Genomic DNA, 17,379 nt, shown 5'->3' with positions numbered 1-17,379 from the left:
TACAGACATTTTAATACTCTGCTCTCTCATGAGCTCCTTCTTCCTTAAAACCCCATGCATGTGTGGTTGGCTTGCTTATCCAGGATGCTGGAAGCTCAGAATCACCTCCAAGTCAAACATACTATAAAAGTCAACTACTTTGCAGTGCAGGTGAGAAAAGGAAGGGAAGGAAAGAAATGAGGAACCTGCTTTCTTTACTTTCAAAGCATTTTCAACTTGCTGGGGCTTTATTATATATTCTACCTTCCAGAGACAGCACAACCATGAATATGAACAAAAAACCTGGCAGTTCAAACATTTACGTGGGAAGGTAGACTTGGGGTTCAATTTCTGTACATGCCTTTCTTCCAGTGAACACAATATTAAATATTTAAACAATAATTAGATCAGGGACTGCAGCTGAGGTTTCCCTCTACATTTGTGGATGGCAAAACCAGCGCTGCATCATTAATATTTTTGTTTCCTCTCTCTCTTTTTTTCTCTCATTCTTGTTTAATGAATATTTAATCATTCCATATAATCATTCAACGGGAGTCAGGCTAAAATTTTTCTCCATTCCCACTCCCATCTCTAACCTAACCCAGCACGAGGGTAACCTCTCCTCTCTAGAATATGGGATGTAAGTGTTTGAATCTACCAGACCCATAAAGGTTATGAAAAAAATTTCTTCCAGTGTCTCAGTTAACTTCTCTCACTACTGCTCTAAGTTCTCTCACTACTGCTCTAAAAGATAAAAGCTGACCAGCACTTCAGCAGTTGTATTTTGAATGAAAGGCATAAACCCTGCTTGAAATAATAAATAAGTTTCAGGCATCTATCTTCAAAGCAAGTTCAGAAGTATGATGTTCAGAGTGGTGCATTAGCCTAAAAAATAATAACTAATATAAAATTACGGTGTGTAAAAAATGGCAGCTTTAAAACTCTCCACACCCTCTGTAGCATTTTCTATTGTATTTGTCTTATGACGTATGTAAATATACACCTGACTCTTTCTGTAAATACTGTAAATGCTGTATGTCAAATCTACCTTCTGGATTTGACTGGGATGCTGAGGCACCCAAATTCTTCTGTACTTTCTTTTCCTTGACTCAGTTCCCTAATCAAAAATTGGAGATTATTATCTTTCTACCAAGAAGGGAAGAGATTCACATTAATAATAAGGTGCTATGGAAAAGAAGGCATTTCAACATTGTGGGGTGTTCAGTTACTCTGATAAACAGTCCAGTAGCTACCCAAGACAGATGAACACAAGGAAATTCAAAAGTACCTTTCCTTTGATTTTCCTTGGACTTTTGGATTAGTTCTCAGAGCACCTATTTTCCAAAACAGTTCAGGGGTTACTAGTTCACCAGTACTGTTAGAAAAGCACTTTGTACCTTATAAACCTATTTTCTAAATGAATTTTCTGCTATGACTATGTATTCTGTGACACATTAATTGCTGCATTGTTAACATTACTGATTTTACAGCCAAACAATATTCTATACTAGTCGGTAGCAAAAAGCACAGTTCAGATGGCCCCACAGTGTTTATTAGCAGCAGTTACTGAAATACAAAAAATACTGCTATGTAATATAAGTTTGTGCTTAAACTTTAAATATAAGTGATTTGTTGTTTGGGAAGAAAAGCATGAAGAATATGTACTGCAACTTGTGTAACTCTTACCTATATGAGAAGTCACAACAAGATCCAATCTAGAAGTACTGCATTAGTATGCCCACTTTGCAGATATGCCTATGTCAAATTTGTGGCTGGTTCACACTGGCAGCACCTGATACAATTTCAAGGACATGCTGCTTTTGTACAGTCACAAATTTCAAAGGCATGCTCCTTTTGGACAGTCACTTAATACTTTACCTTTCTTTGTCTTTCCTTCTTTGAACAAGTATTTGGGAATTATACCCCTTTAACACACACAACATGAAAAGAAATACAGTACAAAAAAAAAAAAGATAAAGCATATAAAAGAAAATGAATGCAGGCAGGTAGAAACCTATAAAATATTTTATAGCGGATGTATAACTAAAAGATGAAGTGAGGTCAGCATAGGAGAATGAAGATGAACAGTGCAAATTTTAAGGAGAATTATGCACTGGTGGAAAGAGAAATTGTCAACCATTGAGGACTGTCTCTGTGTTGCACTGAAGATTCCTCTTCCCAAGATTGGATACTTGCATTAAAATGCCCAGAGAGAAAACCCAGACTAGACCAAATGCGTTATATTTATTAGCTATTTTGTACTGTGCAAATAACCCATACATTACTTGTACGTAGGAGTAGTTGATCACATTCCAGTAAAGATGATGAACACTAATTATTTATCGTACAAGCTATCTGGAAGCTGTAGGCTTTCTTATTCCAAGCAAATAACAGTGTTCTCCTATAATGCAACTCTATTCCAAAAATAGCTCTAAAAAATTGAATTGTATGGCTCCATGTGTATTGTCTTTCAATTACTCTTTATCATGTGCGCATTTTCTTTTTAATGCAATCGTACAAATTAATCCAGCACACACAATAATCTAGGAATTCTCTCTCTCTCTCTCTCTCATGCATTATCAAATATGCCCTCAGTAACATCGTGAAATTCTGAAATAATCAGTGAAACTGAATTGAGTAAATAACTCTTGTAGACAAAAGGACAGCCAGGAGTGGCACCTCTGTACAACTTATCTGAAATTACATGGTACAGGTGAGGCAGGGAGTAGAGATTGCACCTGACTCCCTTTTAGCTTTGCATCCCACAGGAGTGACCAGGAGCAAAGAGCTGCAAACTAATGCTCTCAATAAATCACCCTGTGGGAATGTGGCTACACACATTGTTTAGCTTCACTCATTAGGAAGCCTCATTTCTAAAAATGTAGAGTCTAGAAAATAATCATTGGTAGTGATAGACCTTTTTGTTTTACTACAGCCATTTGGAAAGAAAAAGCTAAACAAAGATGGAGGAGGTAAGGGGGAAAAAACTACTATCATTTTCCCCCTCCAGGAAGAGTCTAATTACAGGCTTTTAACAGCTCTGTAAGTGTACGATTTGTATCCAGAATTACTACAAACCAAAGAAGTCTGGTGCACTTATAAAGTTGTTTTTTGTTTTTGTTTTTTTAAACTAACACCAGGCTGATTAGAGTGTAACAGTGGCCAAACAGGGTCAGACCAAAGATCCATTAGTTTAATATGTTGAGAATGGCCAGTCCTACGTGCTACAAGAAAGAACAGAACAAGAGCAAATGTACACCTTATTACATTTAAATGTTGTCATCAGCAGGAATGGAATTAATAACAGTTTGTGCTATTCTTCTAAAACACTATATTCTTCAGTTTTTATTTTGCCGAGTGCACTGATGTTAAAATCCAAGATAGATTTGTTTACAGGAGAGTTTGTCTCATAGCAAATTCTGTTGGCACAAGAGATGTACAGAAGGCAAGTGGATTTGCTGTCCAATACCTAATTTTGTCGGTTCTTTGCTTGTCAGAGCTGACACAACGTAGCACAAGGCTCGCAGGATTACTATTTAAGGCCCTGCTGGCTAAAAGATGTCCTGCTCTAAGTCCAGAAGTATATCACTGAGTCACCTAGAAGAAAAAAGCTGTACGTAGGCAGCTGCATAACTTCTTACATCAATAATAAACTATGCTGCCAGCTTCACTTTTCAATACCTTAAAAAAATAAACCCTCAGCCAGTTCAGGTTTTGTACATCCATGGAACACCATACCAAGAATCTAGCTCTTAGAGCGCACAGCACATTAGCAGGGTAAGAGGGAAACATGTAAGTAGTAACAATGCACTATCAATAAGAAAGAAATTCTAGTCTTTTTACATTAAAGGTAACTGTGAAAATATATTAATGTAAAATTACTGATACTCAGTCAAAAAAAAAAAAAATTAAAACTCCTCACTGACTACACACATTGGAAGAGATAAAGGCCTACCTCCAGAATATCTATCAGGACGTTCTCTTCTGGCTGCTTTGTGCTCCGGACGTTCTCCAGCAGGATAGAGTAGTAAACACCTTGCGGGTCAGACTGGTACAGGTTGTACGTGTCTGTCTGGTACCACTCCTGAACAGCCACAAATACCTGGTTTTCATCTGTACTGATTATCTGTAAATCCTGCAGAAAAAATAAGATACAAAATGACTAATTTCTCCATCATTTCTATTTTACAAACAATAAGTTGGCCAAGAGAGTTTAATACCGGGGATGGGGAGGAATGCATCTGAAAGTTCACTAACAGTAATCTATCAGCAGAATACTAATCAACATGCTGTATCCCACCACTCCGAGGTGGTCAGTCACTGCCTTTTGGTACAGGTCATCAGAGCACAAACCAGCTTAGTGAAGATCAAAATCATGAATGTGCAAAAGCTGTGAAGTGCTTTGACTTTTATGGGAAATGACTTCTTGAAAAGAAGGAAAAAAAAGGAAAGGAAAAAAGAAACTAAAGATTTTCCAAGATCTGCATAAGAGTCAATGAAAGACTGAAACAACATAAAAAAAACTAATCTAAAAAATAATCCTCAGGTACCTAGAGAATTAAGAACTGTTTTGTCCAGTGTGCTGGACAAAGCATAACACAGCACAAAGAGGATCAGATATAATTTAGAGCAGTTACATAGGAAGTAGTACCATCATGCACAAAGCTCATGTCTATTATAGTACATAACACTAATTTATCTATCTATGTGGACAGATCCACTTAAATATTCAACAGTAATAACATTCTGCATTCATCTCAGGAATTTCAGGCGTCTATATTGCAACAGCTTGCTTTCAGTTTTCTCGGCTTTTTCACTCCAAACTTCTCAGACAAAAAAATGCACAGCTGGGGAAAATAATTTAACACTAATATTAAACAGAAGAAATAAATCAGGAAGTAGCAACACTGAACTAAGCTTAATTTAACACTAATATTAAACAGAAGAAATAAATCAGGAAGTAGCAACACTGAACTAAGCTTAGGAAACAGAAAAAAAGGACATGAGTTTGCAATAGGATATAGGAGCATAAAGGCACATGTTGGGACTACATATGAAATGAAATCTAGTCACGGAGACTGAAAACTTGTAAACTCTTTATGACCTTGGTACTTAACTGGGAGACTGTATCCAGTTCTGGTCACCTTATTACTGGAAAAATAACTAAGGCAATGGAGTGAATATTAAATAAAGCTACCAAAATGTCAAGAAAACATGAGTTTGGGGAAAATCGGCTTTAAAAAAAAAAATTAAGAAAAAATCAAGAAAATAACTTGTAGAACTCTAAGGAAAAAATCAAACAAATTCTGTAAGAATCCAGTTAAGACTGAAGAAAATGAGAGTAACAGAGCAACGCTGAATACTTGGTAAAGCATGGCAGTTATGCTGTAGGCAACACGCATGATGTGACTGAGGCACTTAAGATTAAAAAAAAAGACATGAATAGAAATAAAATAATACAATGGAAAGATTTTTAATATGAACAAAAGATGGTTCTTAAATAACAAATAATTTAGTAAAATTTAAACTACTTTTACATATGTGACACATCTCAACACAAAAGAACCTAAGTGAAGTTTCCTATCAATGACAGCTCAGTGCTGTTTCCAAAGACTCTCATGTTGAACTATGTACGAAAGTAGATTTTTGTTTAGCATCCCACGAATAGTTCTCTTTTTTCTCGTACTCAAAAATTACTTGGAAGCAGAGACTCTGGCAGAAATGCCAGCAAAACACAGCAACTGATCCCAACATGTTCTTTAAAAAGCCTCTTAGATGTACAGAACGCTTCATCTCCTGCCTTAAACCAGGGCAATATGAGGCTGGGTAGCCCACATTACCCCACATCTAAAACTGAATTCACCTATTCTTTTGCAGTGTGAGAAAAGCTCTCCTGATTATTCAATAAAGAAGGATGGAAGTGAAGGAGAGAGTCAAAAGAAGGAATAAAGAAACAGTTCTTTTTTTTATGTGAAAACGTCTAGAAAACCCTTACTCTCCTGTGATGCCAGGAGCTTTCAGCAAAATTATCATCTACATTATCATAATAAAACATTTATACAGTGCCATAAACAAATGCAAACCTCCAGTGAAGGTAGGTAGGGCCCTTGCCTTGCCCCAGGTGCTGGTGGGGTGGCAGTGGTTGCCCGGGTGGCCCGTGGTGGCGGAGGTGAGAGCTGGGAGGACGGGCCCAGTGGTGGTTCTCCTATCTCAGGGTGGGGTGGGAGCTGCTGAGCCAGCAGGAGCAATGCACAAAGAGCCACCACGTGTGGTGCAGAAGGACAGGAAGATGAATTTGGGGCAGACTGGAGGGATCAGGTGAAAAAAAGAGGGATTGGACCGCAGAAGTTTACTGCAGCAAATGAGAGTTTACTTTTCTCTTGGCAGTGACTGTTACCAGGAAAGAGGTTTGTACACTCAGACTGCTGGATGCCAATTTTTTCTGAGGCAACTTAACAGATCTCGTTTTAGCAAGTGAAATTCCCCTTGCGCTGACTTGAACTTTGTTCCTCCCATTCAGAATTTACATTTTCGTATTTCCAGTTCAGCCCTACTGCTATTTTCCTTTCACAGTGATTTCTTTTCCCTCAAGAAGCAAACCGATCCTTCAGTTATATTACCTTGCAACAATCCTGCACACCACTTTCTGCCCAGTCATCATATAATCTTCTGGGGAAATTAATTGACAAAGTAAGGAAAAGTACAAATTTCATGTCTGATTCTTAAATTAATCTTCTAAAATCCTGGAAGACACAGTTTAAAAGAAAGCTAACCTGTCATGCCACTCATATTATTCCTATCCTTGAAAGGTGAATTTAAGAAGAAGAAGAAGAAGAAGAAGAAGAAGAAGAAGAAGAAATTGATTGACAAATACAGAGGCTGGGTCTTCAGTGTGCCAGGTCCAACCATACAGCCCAGCTACCCACTTCTCAACAGATGACAAGCACATGAAGACGGGATGCCAGCTATTATTGCTAGACAGAACTTACTGTCACTAAAGAGTTAACTAGTAAGGACATCTGAGGAAGAAAAAATATCTTGATGGAGGGAATGCAAGTTTTTATTGCTTTATCTAATTCATGGCCACAGATACTACCTTAGGCTGTAATCTCAGCAGATCCTATAAGGAAAGCATTTATTCTTTGATGATTTCATGCTTGGACTACTCCAATTGCCTTCTTGCTGGACCTCCTGCTTCCTCTCTCCACATTCTGCAGGCTACTCAAAAGTCCCGCTGATCATGTAATTTTTCTGTAATTATGCTATTCACACATGATTTATTCAGATTCATTTATAAAGATCTTCTTCACTGATGTTAGAGATCTTTATGATTTGGAACACTCCTTAGTCTCACTACTCAGATTTTTGTTTATCTCCAGGCTGCTTTTTTTGTATACATTCAGTATTTAAGCTCTTGTGCTTTCCTTTAATTTCCATGCTCAAATGAGAGAGTCCACGCACTTTCAGGTGTCCCAAGAATCTTTTTCCAGATTTGCCGTACCAACGATGTTGTTTCCTCTGTGGCATGCCCATTCCTCCATGGACATCCTTTCTCTCATATCTATACTTCACTTTTGGTCAGTCCAGTCTGCCATGTCTGCTTTGTTCCATGTCTTGCTGACCCAAGCATCCATGCTCTCGCCATTCTCACTTCTCTCTCTCTTTTTTGTTTTTGCAAAGCTCAGCAATGGCAATTTGTATCAGCACTAGACTGTGATTCCCAAATAACGGTATTCTCCATTTAGTTTATCTCATCTTCTTAGGTTGTAAGCTTTTGTACAGTTCTGAGATGCTACTAGCTGTATTGTCCAAAAATCCTTTTTTAACCTTACAACCCCATGAGATTTTGCTGTTCTGTTTGCTAACATGCTTCTTGTGCACTATATTCTGCAAATTCCTTTGTCACAATGTTTCCTTCATGCTCCTCTCTTTACTGGGTAATGTTACTAAGCACGGATATCTGCATGTTCATCACTAAAAGTCTGTGGAACTACTCATAGGTCCAAGACAGTGGACCAACCCAGGGCCAGGGATAGGACTACCTATAGGTACAACCAAAGAAGCCTGAAAAGTGCTCTAAAATCCACTATGCAACCAAGTCCCTATGGGTGGGTGAGAGTAGACAGAAAACAGTCTTCAAATAATGTAAACAGCCACCCCAAGGAAAATGGAATAAACTGTTTAAGTCTACTTGGAGTAAAATACTAGGTATAAATCACAGCTAAGGAGATTTAGGTTAGACATGAGAATATCCTTCTACAGTAGGGCCCGGTCATACACACTGAGGATAAAATGCTTAGGGAGGTAAAGTACTCTTCATCCTCGGGAGTTGTTATGAGTAGATTAGAGAAATATCTGTCAGGACAGGTTTAGGCAGATGATCATGCTTTGGAAAAGGACCTCTCAAGATACTTTCCATGTCTATTGTCTATGATCCTGTGAAAACAGGGGAAAAAAAACCCCACACCGTATTGAGATTACTTGAAATGTTACACATACAATGAGAAATATCATATAAAAAGACAGGATTTGGTTTTGGGGTTTTTGCTTTGGGTTTTCTTTTAATTGGGGTTTTTTTCGTTGCTTTTTCTGTTGTGGAGGGTTTTTTTCTGTTTGTTCATTTATTATTTTTTTTTTCTTAATTCAAGAGCTATAATTTCACGACTATGCTAAAGAAAGTAAACAATTTCCAGACAAATAAGTATTTCAACTTGATCATGGAATTAGAAATAAGGGCTGCTGGAAATCTGTTGCATCAGAATTAATTTTCTACAAAAATGCTAAATGAATCCTGAAGGTGATCAAAGACTGCGTATTAAAAACTGGTATGATTAAACAAGGCATCCAGTGACAGGTCACACCACTCTTGGTCTCTCAGGGACTTGTAAGCTCCTATGTTTGTACCTTACATCAGCAGAATAGAACATAATTGTTCAAATAAACACAAAGACAGTTTCTCAGTGATACTAGAAACAATTAGACATGTATAGAGGGCCAAATTGTGCCAAAAGATGAGCACCACTTCAAAGAAACTTTATATCACATGGAGAGACTTCATCTGCTAAACAAAATAAATAAATAAGTTTGAGGGTGTGCACGGGACACTGAAAGAACTGTCCATGTTCAGCCATGACATGGAGAAAAAGCACCCAAGAGCTCTTCCAGCAAGTACAGAGTAACAATCAAATATTACTTCTTAAAAACATCCACACTGCTTGGGAATTATTTCTTTAACACAGAGATACCAATGTGATCAGTCTAATATTCTTCCAAAATTACCTGCTTTTAATGCACTTGAGTCTGTTTTGACAGAAGGCTGAACAAACACCAAATTGAAAATGAAAAATCAGTCAAGAAGCCCAAAAGCATTAAACAATGAAGAGAGTTGGGTTTGGGGGGAGCTGAGGATAGGAGGGAGGAAGTAAAGAGGTTTAGAGCAGGAAGGGAAGAGAAATACATTGTTTTCACTGCATACAGCCCCATACCATCTACATTTAGTAACTCACCAGCCTGTAAGTCTGCTAATACTTTATAGAATTTTATATTCAAGAAACACTCAATATGGTTTACTATATTACTAACTGTGATAAGAAACCCTATGATACAAATAAATACAATTACACCCTGAAGACAGAAATATATAAAAGATGACAAGAATCGTACAGCAAGCCAGTGCTCCTTTGTGTAGCAAAATGTGCTGATGACACAGGAAATATCATTAAGTGAAAACACTGTAGGCAAGGTTCAGCACAGCCAGTATAATGCTATGCAGGCAGGACTGTGGTGCTTTAGTCAATAAGGCAAATAAAAAGGAGCCTCAAAATTCCTGGTTTTGAAATCTTACAATTTGCTGTCCAATGTCAGGATTTTGCCCTTTTGCAATCTTTTAATGCTGTGGTTGGGCAATACATTAACCTGCAGCAAGTGATAAATTGAACAGAGAATCACAAGGAGTAAATGTATCAGAAGTACAACAGATGTAAGCACTCAAGGCTGTGTAGTCTCAGCCTTGACCTCCAGGTGAACCACATTTATACCCCTGTAATCTCTTAAGCACAATCAAGGTAACTGGATGGCACATAAAGATAATCTTCCTAATCTTCCTTGCCTGGCCAAGTAAAAGGGTGCAAGGAGAGAAATCAATAACAAGTTACACTGTGAAGAAAAGAACAGTTCCTTGAATCCACCTTGGATGGATTTGTACAACCAGGGAGCCAGACAGCTGCTACAGCTCAGGTTCACTGGCTACTGCCGTGACACTGACCGGGAAAGGAATACTTCTCCCCCTATATCAAATGCCACGGCTACCCGTATTTCTATTTTGTTCCCCTTTATTCTTTGTTCAACAGACATTCCAATGGACTTTCAGAAGAATGGATATATATAGCCCTGCTGCAGCTGCAACCTGCTCTTCTGCCTGGCACAGAGGAACAACCTCAGCCAAAGCCTCCTAGGGCGGCAGATGGCAGAGGTGGTGAAGGGGCTACCCAAGCGAAGAAATGATTCTTGGGAGACTAAGAGCCTTGCTAAATGAGCTCTCATAGCCTCAATACTTTGTAATCCAACCACCACGCAGCCAGAGCCTCAGGAGTACTTTGCTGACAAAAGGGCTGCAGGAATCTCTCCTGCCATTTCTGCTGTTAACGAAGGGACCCATTTAAGGAATCCTTGAAAAATTATGGTGAGAGGGAGCTTGACAGAGAAGGGAATACATGCTTCAAAAGATGATTGCTATTTAGAGAGAAAGAGGAAAACTGCTCAAAATATTTTACTTTTGATACTGTCATATCTATTATTGAATGATACAGACAAGTTTGGAGGAAAACCTGTGGTTAAAACAGTGATGTGTATCTCAGACTGAGGCAAGGAAGAGGTGGGCCTGTTTCAAGCCCCTCAGAAGGGCACTAGGTGATAATCAAATAAAAAGAATATATGGAGTTGATAAAAGGCATGTATAGGAGATTCATATTACCATGAGTACATTAAAGACCTTAACTTATTTCTATGGCAATAGGATTTTTTTCTTCTTTTATTTTTGTTTATTTTTCCCCTGTACTCTCTTTTATCTTGGTTACCTGAAAAATTTTACGTTATTGCCTATTTCACAAGATTGAAGAGATGGAGAGAGATCAAAATAGATGAAAGAAGCTTCTTCCACACCATATGTTTTCAGAACTAAGCCTTCTGAATTGCAGTACGATATAACAGACAATAGAGCTCTCACATTATTAAGATTTTGTAGCTGGCATGAACAAATGCAGAATCAATGAATGCCTTGTATCAGTTCATAAAAGGAGATCATTATCGATGGAGTTTATTTACCAGGGGTGGGAAGGGGACTCAGATTAATTAAATTTTTCCAAATTGCAACAGTAAAACTACCATGATTTGTAGCAGGTTCCTGGGTTTGGTCAGCAATTTTGTTAACAAATTTTTTTGCTTAAACTCTCAGAATGAACTAGTTCCCAGTTTTATTGTTAGTCACATTAGAGCATGACTCATAATCTCAAATAAGGACCAGAACCCACTGTACTCCTCCTTCTCCACACCGCACTTCTTTAGGCAAGGGCAATCAGAGCTGCAGGAACTTTTGTGCAATATGAGCCATATATACCCCCCATAATCCAGGAGGAAATAGTTAGTGACCTACTACACCATCTGGACACTCACAAATCTATGGGACCAGATGGGATCCATCCAAGAGTCCTGAAGGAGCTGGCGGAGGTGCTTGCTGAGCCACTCTCTATCATTTATCAACAATCCTGGTCAACGGGGGAGGTCCCAGATGACTGGAGGCTTGCCAATGTGACACCCATTTACAAGAAGGGTCAGAGGGATGATCTGGGGAACGACAGGCCTGTCAGCCTGACCTCGGTACCGGGGAAGATTATGGAACAGTTCATCTTGAGCGTGCTCACATGGCATATGCAGGACAACCAGGGGATCAGGCCCAGCCAGCACGGGTTCATGAAAGGCAGGTCCTGCTTGACCAACCTGATCTCCTTCTATGACCAGGTGACCCACCTAGTGGATGAGGGGAAGGCTGTGGATGTTGTCTACCTGGACTTCAGTAAGGCCTTTGACACTGTCTCTCATGGCATACTCCTTGAGAAGCTGGCGGCTCATGGCTTAGACAAGTGTACTCTTCGCTGGGCAAAAAACTGGCTGGATGGACGAGCCCAGAGGGTGGTGGTGAATGGAGTTAAATCCAGTTGGCAACTGGTCACAAGTGGTGTTCCTCAGGGCTCAGTGTTGGGGCCAGTTCTGTTTAATATCTTTATCAATGATCTGGACGAGGGGATCGAGTGCACCCTCAGTAAGTTTGCAGATGACACCAAGCTGGACGGGAGTGTTGCTCTGCTTGAGGGCAGAAAGTCTCCACAGAGGGGTCTGGACAGGCTGGATCGATGGGCCAAGGCCAACTGTATGAGGTTCAACAAGGCCAAGTGCCGGGTCCTGCACTTGGGCCACAACAACCCCATGCAGCACTACAGGCGTGGGGAAGAGTGGCTGGAAAGCTGCCCGGCAGAGAAAGACCTGGGGGTGCTGGTTGACAGCTAGCTGAATATGAGCCAGCAGTGTGCCCAGGTGGCCAAGAAGGCAAACGGCATCCTGGTCTGTATCAGAAATAGTGTGGCCAGCAGGAGTAGGGCATTCATCGCCCCCCTGTACTCGGCACTGGTGAGGCTGCATCTTGAATACCATGTTCAGTTTTGGGCCCCTCACAACAAGAAAGACATTGAGGTGCTGGAGCATGTCCAGAGAAGGGCAACCAAGTTGGTGAGGGGCCTGGAGGACAAGTCTTGTGAGGAGCAGCTGAGGGACCTGGGGTTGTTTATCCTGGAGAAAAGGAGGCTGAGGGGAGACCTTATCGCTCTCTACCACTACCTGAAAGGGGGTTGTAGTGAGGTGGATGTTGATCTCTTTTCCCAATTAACAAGTGATAGGACGGGAGGAAACAGCCTCAAGTTGTGCCAGGGGAGGTTTAGATTGGACATTAGGAAAGATTTTTTCACCAAAAGGGTTTTCAGGCATTGGAACAGACTGCCCAGGGAAGTGGTGGAGTCACCATCCCTGGAGGTATTAGAAAAGCGCATAGACAAGGCACTTCAGGACATGGTTTAGTGGGCATGGTTGATGGTTGGACTTGATGATCTTAAAGGTCTTTTCCAATCTAAATGATTCTATGATTCTAAGCGCGATGACTCTCTGGATGGGCTGCAGCCTGCGCTGCTTGGCAGATCTGCTCTCCCAGCAGTGGCAGCTGAACCCCTGCTCCAGGCTGAACACAGCCCAACGGGGATTGCTGGATCTCCCTGGATCTCGTGGAACACTCCTGCATGCCTAGCCAGCCATCTCGACACACAAATGCAATCCTGCTGCTCTTGGCTTGATTTTGGTATTCCTTTCCTGCAAGTTATTAACTTCTCATCTAGTTTTAGCAACAAAGAACAAGCAATCTTGGTAAAATGGAATATAGTATAAAAAACAATTAATCTTTAAAAGAACAGCTCCAAAATTACTCTTCTGTTTTGGGGAGCATACAGGCAGCCTTTAATATGGTCTCACCAACCTCTGCTACCACCCTGCCTGGCAGCAGCCAGCACTTGACTCCTGTCACATGCAGGAGACAGCTGTGTGAGTCAATGTCCTGTCAGTATCAAACACACTACTAAACAAAAAATATCTCTCAACAGCACAGGAAAAAGCTAAAAAAAAAAAATTTAAAAAAATCAGAATTCTGTTCATTAGATGGCCCCCAATGGCTCTGCTCTCTGTACATATACGGAGCTAAGATGTGTTACAAAAAGGTGATCTAAGGGGCACTGTGGACCTGGAGCCTAGAAACTTAGCACATATAAAGCTTTGTTGGAAACTACTTTTACCAGCCTTTGATTCACAAGGAAGGAGGCCTTGAAATATGTCCAAAGACAAACATTTATCCTCTTCTAGGTTTCTCTTTGCACATACATTTGGACAAATACAAACACAAACGCAAATACAAACAATATAAAACAATTGAATAATTTTTTTGCAGATTTTCAGCCTCGTTATATTGAAAGGAAAATGAGACATCAATAACATTTTCTAATTACTCAGTCTAAAATGTTCATTCTATCTCCACATGTAAAATCACCGTGAAATGCATCTGTGCAGCAAAAGAATATCTGAAGAGCCCAGCACTGTTCCCTCAGGCTAGAGCCTGGTGTTCCAGCACAGCTCTCCTAAGGTTGTTAGACACATCCTTGACCAGCCTGTAGTCTCTTCTGACTTGGCTACAGTTTTCCTTCCCTGTACACAGTCATTGCTCAAAAACTCTGGCCAGTGACATGAAGCGTTTTACAGAGACCACTTGGAAAGAGATTTTTTTGAAGCCTCATTCAATTCTTTTGAGAAAAATGAAATACAGCCTATTTCAGACCTGCTTCATCTCCTGGTTAGGCAGACTCTAATACTTAAAAAACCCTGAAACTCAGTTCTTTCAAAAGCCATTGTTTTTAATCAATCTTAAAAAAAAAAAAAAATCTTTGTAAATTCTTTCATTCTGTTTATCTCCTACCACCATAAAAGTAGCAACTCCACAGTCACGTGTTCTAGATGTACTCTTAATATGCCAGTGTCTTTGCTGATATCCGGCTTCTCTGAAAAATTTCATCACTAGTTTGCTCGTATGAATCCTTTCTCTTCTGTTCAAATCGGACTGCAAGATACATTTCAACTGCACTCAGATGATCCTCACTGAAATATGGTGTGATGAAAAATGTCAGAGCTGTGTTCTTATCTACATCAGTATCTAAAATTTCTGCTGTAATGTGAAGGTACCAAATAGCTTTAAAAAAAAAAAGTATCTTTTACAGAAGAGGTTAAAATCTTTCATGTTCACCACTGTTCTAATGGATGTCTAGCTTCCAGGCTCTCTTAGTGAAATTTTCAGCTCTATTGTGTGCAGATACCAAAGAAACTTCTCTTGGAGGCATCATCAAAATGCTAAAGAGATACAGTTTATTTCGTTCCACTCATTGGGTACTGCCTGAACTACGAAGAACACAAAAACATCCCTTTCCAAATGACACAGTCATCCTGTTCCTAGCTAGCTATTGACTATCTAAAATGAAACCATTAACTTCTAATTTATTTATTCAGTCAAGTCTGGAGTTAATCTGCTTTGCAAGAAAAAAAAAAAGGACAAATAAACAAAAAACATATTTTCGAAGACAAAGAATTCAGCATGCAGCACTATTTCAAACAATCCAGACTACATATGACAGAAATACTAGGGAGTTATGACTGACACCTTCTGAATATGTCAGAAATGCACTCAGTAAGAGCATATGCCCGGTAAACTGTACACCCTTTGCAGATTAATGGATTTTAAGGCTAAAAGTGATGATTAGATCCTCCAGTTTGCTCTCTGCTATCTTTCCAACCAGAGAATTTCTAACAATTATTTCTGCATATTTTATAAGATGCACAAGGAGCAAATAACTTCTATATGGTTAGAGCAAATCTCCCAGAAAGGCACTCAGTTATGACTTGAAAAGTTCAAAACCTAGAATATCTGTCACTTTCCTTGGCAATTTTTCAAATCCATAATCACCAACACCATTAAGAAGTCAAGCTCAGTTTCTAATTTTGATTCAGCTCCCAGCTATAGTGGGTCTTTCTCTACTAAAGCGCTTTTAAGTATTTTCTCCCTATGAGGAGGCTTCTTCACTACAATCAAGTCGCCTCTTGATCTGCATTTTTGAACAAGAAATTATACTTTTTTCAGGGTTATTTTCCACTGAGATTGCTACACTGATTTTGTTTATAGTGTGGTCCCACGAACACAACAGAGGTCATCGGGGACTGCAGAAGAGTAGTAGAAATAAGTGACTGTGGAGGACTTCTTAAACTGATTTTGCTGCCAAGGAAAGCTCCATGGGACAGAGATCTAGGTCACCTACCGTGCGCTGTTGTCTCCAGCCCTCCTGTAACATTTGCTGCTTTTCTTCATAACTGATGCAAGCTCACCTGTTAGAAACATGGATGTCTACAAGACAATAGTCTAATATAGTTCTTGAGTTCTGACAACCTCCACCAATTTATTCAGTTCTGTCAGATAGCGAGATCTGAACCCAAATAACATGCCCTTCATTAATATAGTGTACTACAATATTGATATTTAAATGAGAGCCATGTGTCATTAAGGAGGTATAGTACACATCCAACTTGTTAAAAATAATTCACTTTCCTGAACGCTTGAAGTAATCATCCCCATGTGGAATATGAACTACCGTCTATAATCATAACACTCTGTACAACTTCTAAAAAATTGAGTTAGTATGTCCATCTTCTATGTGACAGCAGTATCAGGAAAGACAAACAGTGCTGCCTTGGCCAAAGGCAGCAGATTACTGGGCATGAGAAGGAAACTGCAATGGAAAGGTACAGATTCCTCCTGCACAGGCCATCCAGAAGCAGAAGGAAGCAATGCCCTGGTCTCTCTTAGAAGATTTCTGCCCTTCTGTTTCCCAATGCACAACATTTTCCCACACAAGTTAGCATAGTCAACACTTGCACCAACGTGCTGACGCTTCTTCAGGAAATTTGCTGTGGGCAAAACATTCACAGCTTAGGTAATGTTACCTGATTTAATTTATTGCCAGCTAACACACACTTTAAATTACTGATTTGGATATTGACAAAAAACCCCCACATAAGCAAACACTTATGGAAACATCCTTCCTTCCCCTTCTCTAGGCTCAGCTACCTTTTCTCCCCCTTCCTACTCTCAACTCTCTTGTTTCTACTCTGAGTAAGTTGGTTCCTCCCAATTCCTTCAGTGAGGCAATGGGCTGTGCAGGAGGTTGGGGTCATCTGTGGAAGTGTTTCTTTCTGCCACTCCTTGCTTATTCTTTGCTTTCTTCCCTTGCTCCTTACTTGTTTTCTTCTGCCCTGGCATGGGTCATATATGGGCTGCAGTCCCTCGGGGTGTCCATATCTGGCATGTTTTAACATTTAAACTGAATATTCTCCTGCTGTTTTCCTAATTACAAATTCCCTCAAGAAAGCATAAAGGTTATTTTGAAGGCCATAAAAACACTGAGATAATTCTGTGGAAGGGTTGATCTATTTACCTGTCCTTAGCTATACATTTCTTGTCAAAATAGACAGATAGATAAATAAATATATAGCTATTTCTATAGTTCTACTAGGAGCATATCCAAGTTTCAGATTCTTATTCAACTAATATCTGAGGATTTGATTTGAGGATTTTGTTAATATGTTGTACATTAAAAACCAGAAGACTTCAGACTACCACTTAGACTAAAATAAAAATATCAAAGATGAAAAACCTGACATTAAACACATTCTTTGGTTTATAACAGTGACAGAAGGAAATACATTATACTGCAG

At 39.5% G+C, this 17,379-nt stretch overlaps 1 protein-coding gene across 6 annotated transcripts in view; it reads right to left on the bottom strand.

Moving 5' to 3' along the window:
• Positions 1 to 17,379, bottom strand: part of SORCS2 (sortilin related VPS10 domain containing receptor 2) — a 581,857-nt gene that overhangs the window by 80,095 nt on the left and 484,383 nt on the right. For all 6 annotated transcript variants that reach the window (XM_069794263.1, XM_069794279.1, XM_069794269.1 and 3 more), the window contains exon 9: positions 3,935 to 4,114. In XM_069794263.1, coding sequence (XP_069650364.1) covers positions 3,935 to 4,114 — 180 coding nt within the window. The remainder of the gene's footprint in view (positions 1 to 3,934; positions 4,115 to 17,379) is intronic.

Source organism: Haliaeetus albicilla, chromosome 1 (genome assembly GCF_947461875.1).
Source record: "Haliaeetus albicilla chromosome 1, bHalAlb1.1, whole genome shotgun sequence".
NCBI classification, from domain to species: domain Eukaryota; kingdom Metazoa; phylum Chordata; class Aves; order Accipitriformes; family Accipitridae; genus Haliaeetus; species Haliaeetus albicilla.
The sequence above is the reverse complement of the archived record's forward strand: the minus strand, read 5'-3'. Positions and strand labels throughout refer to the sequence as shown.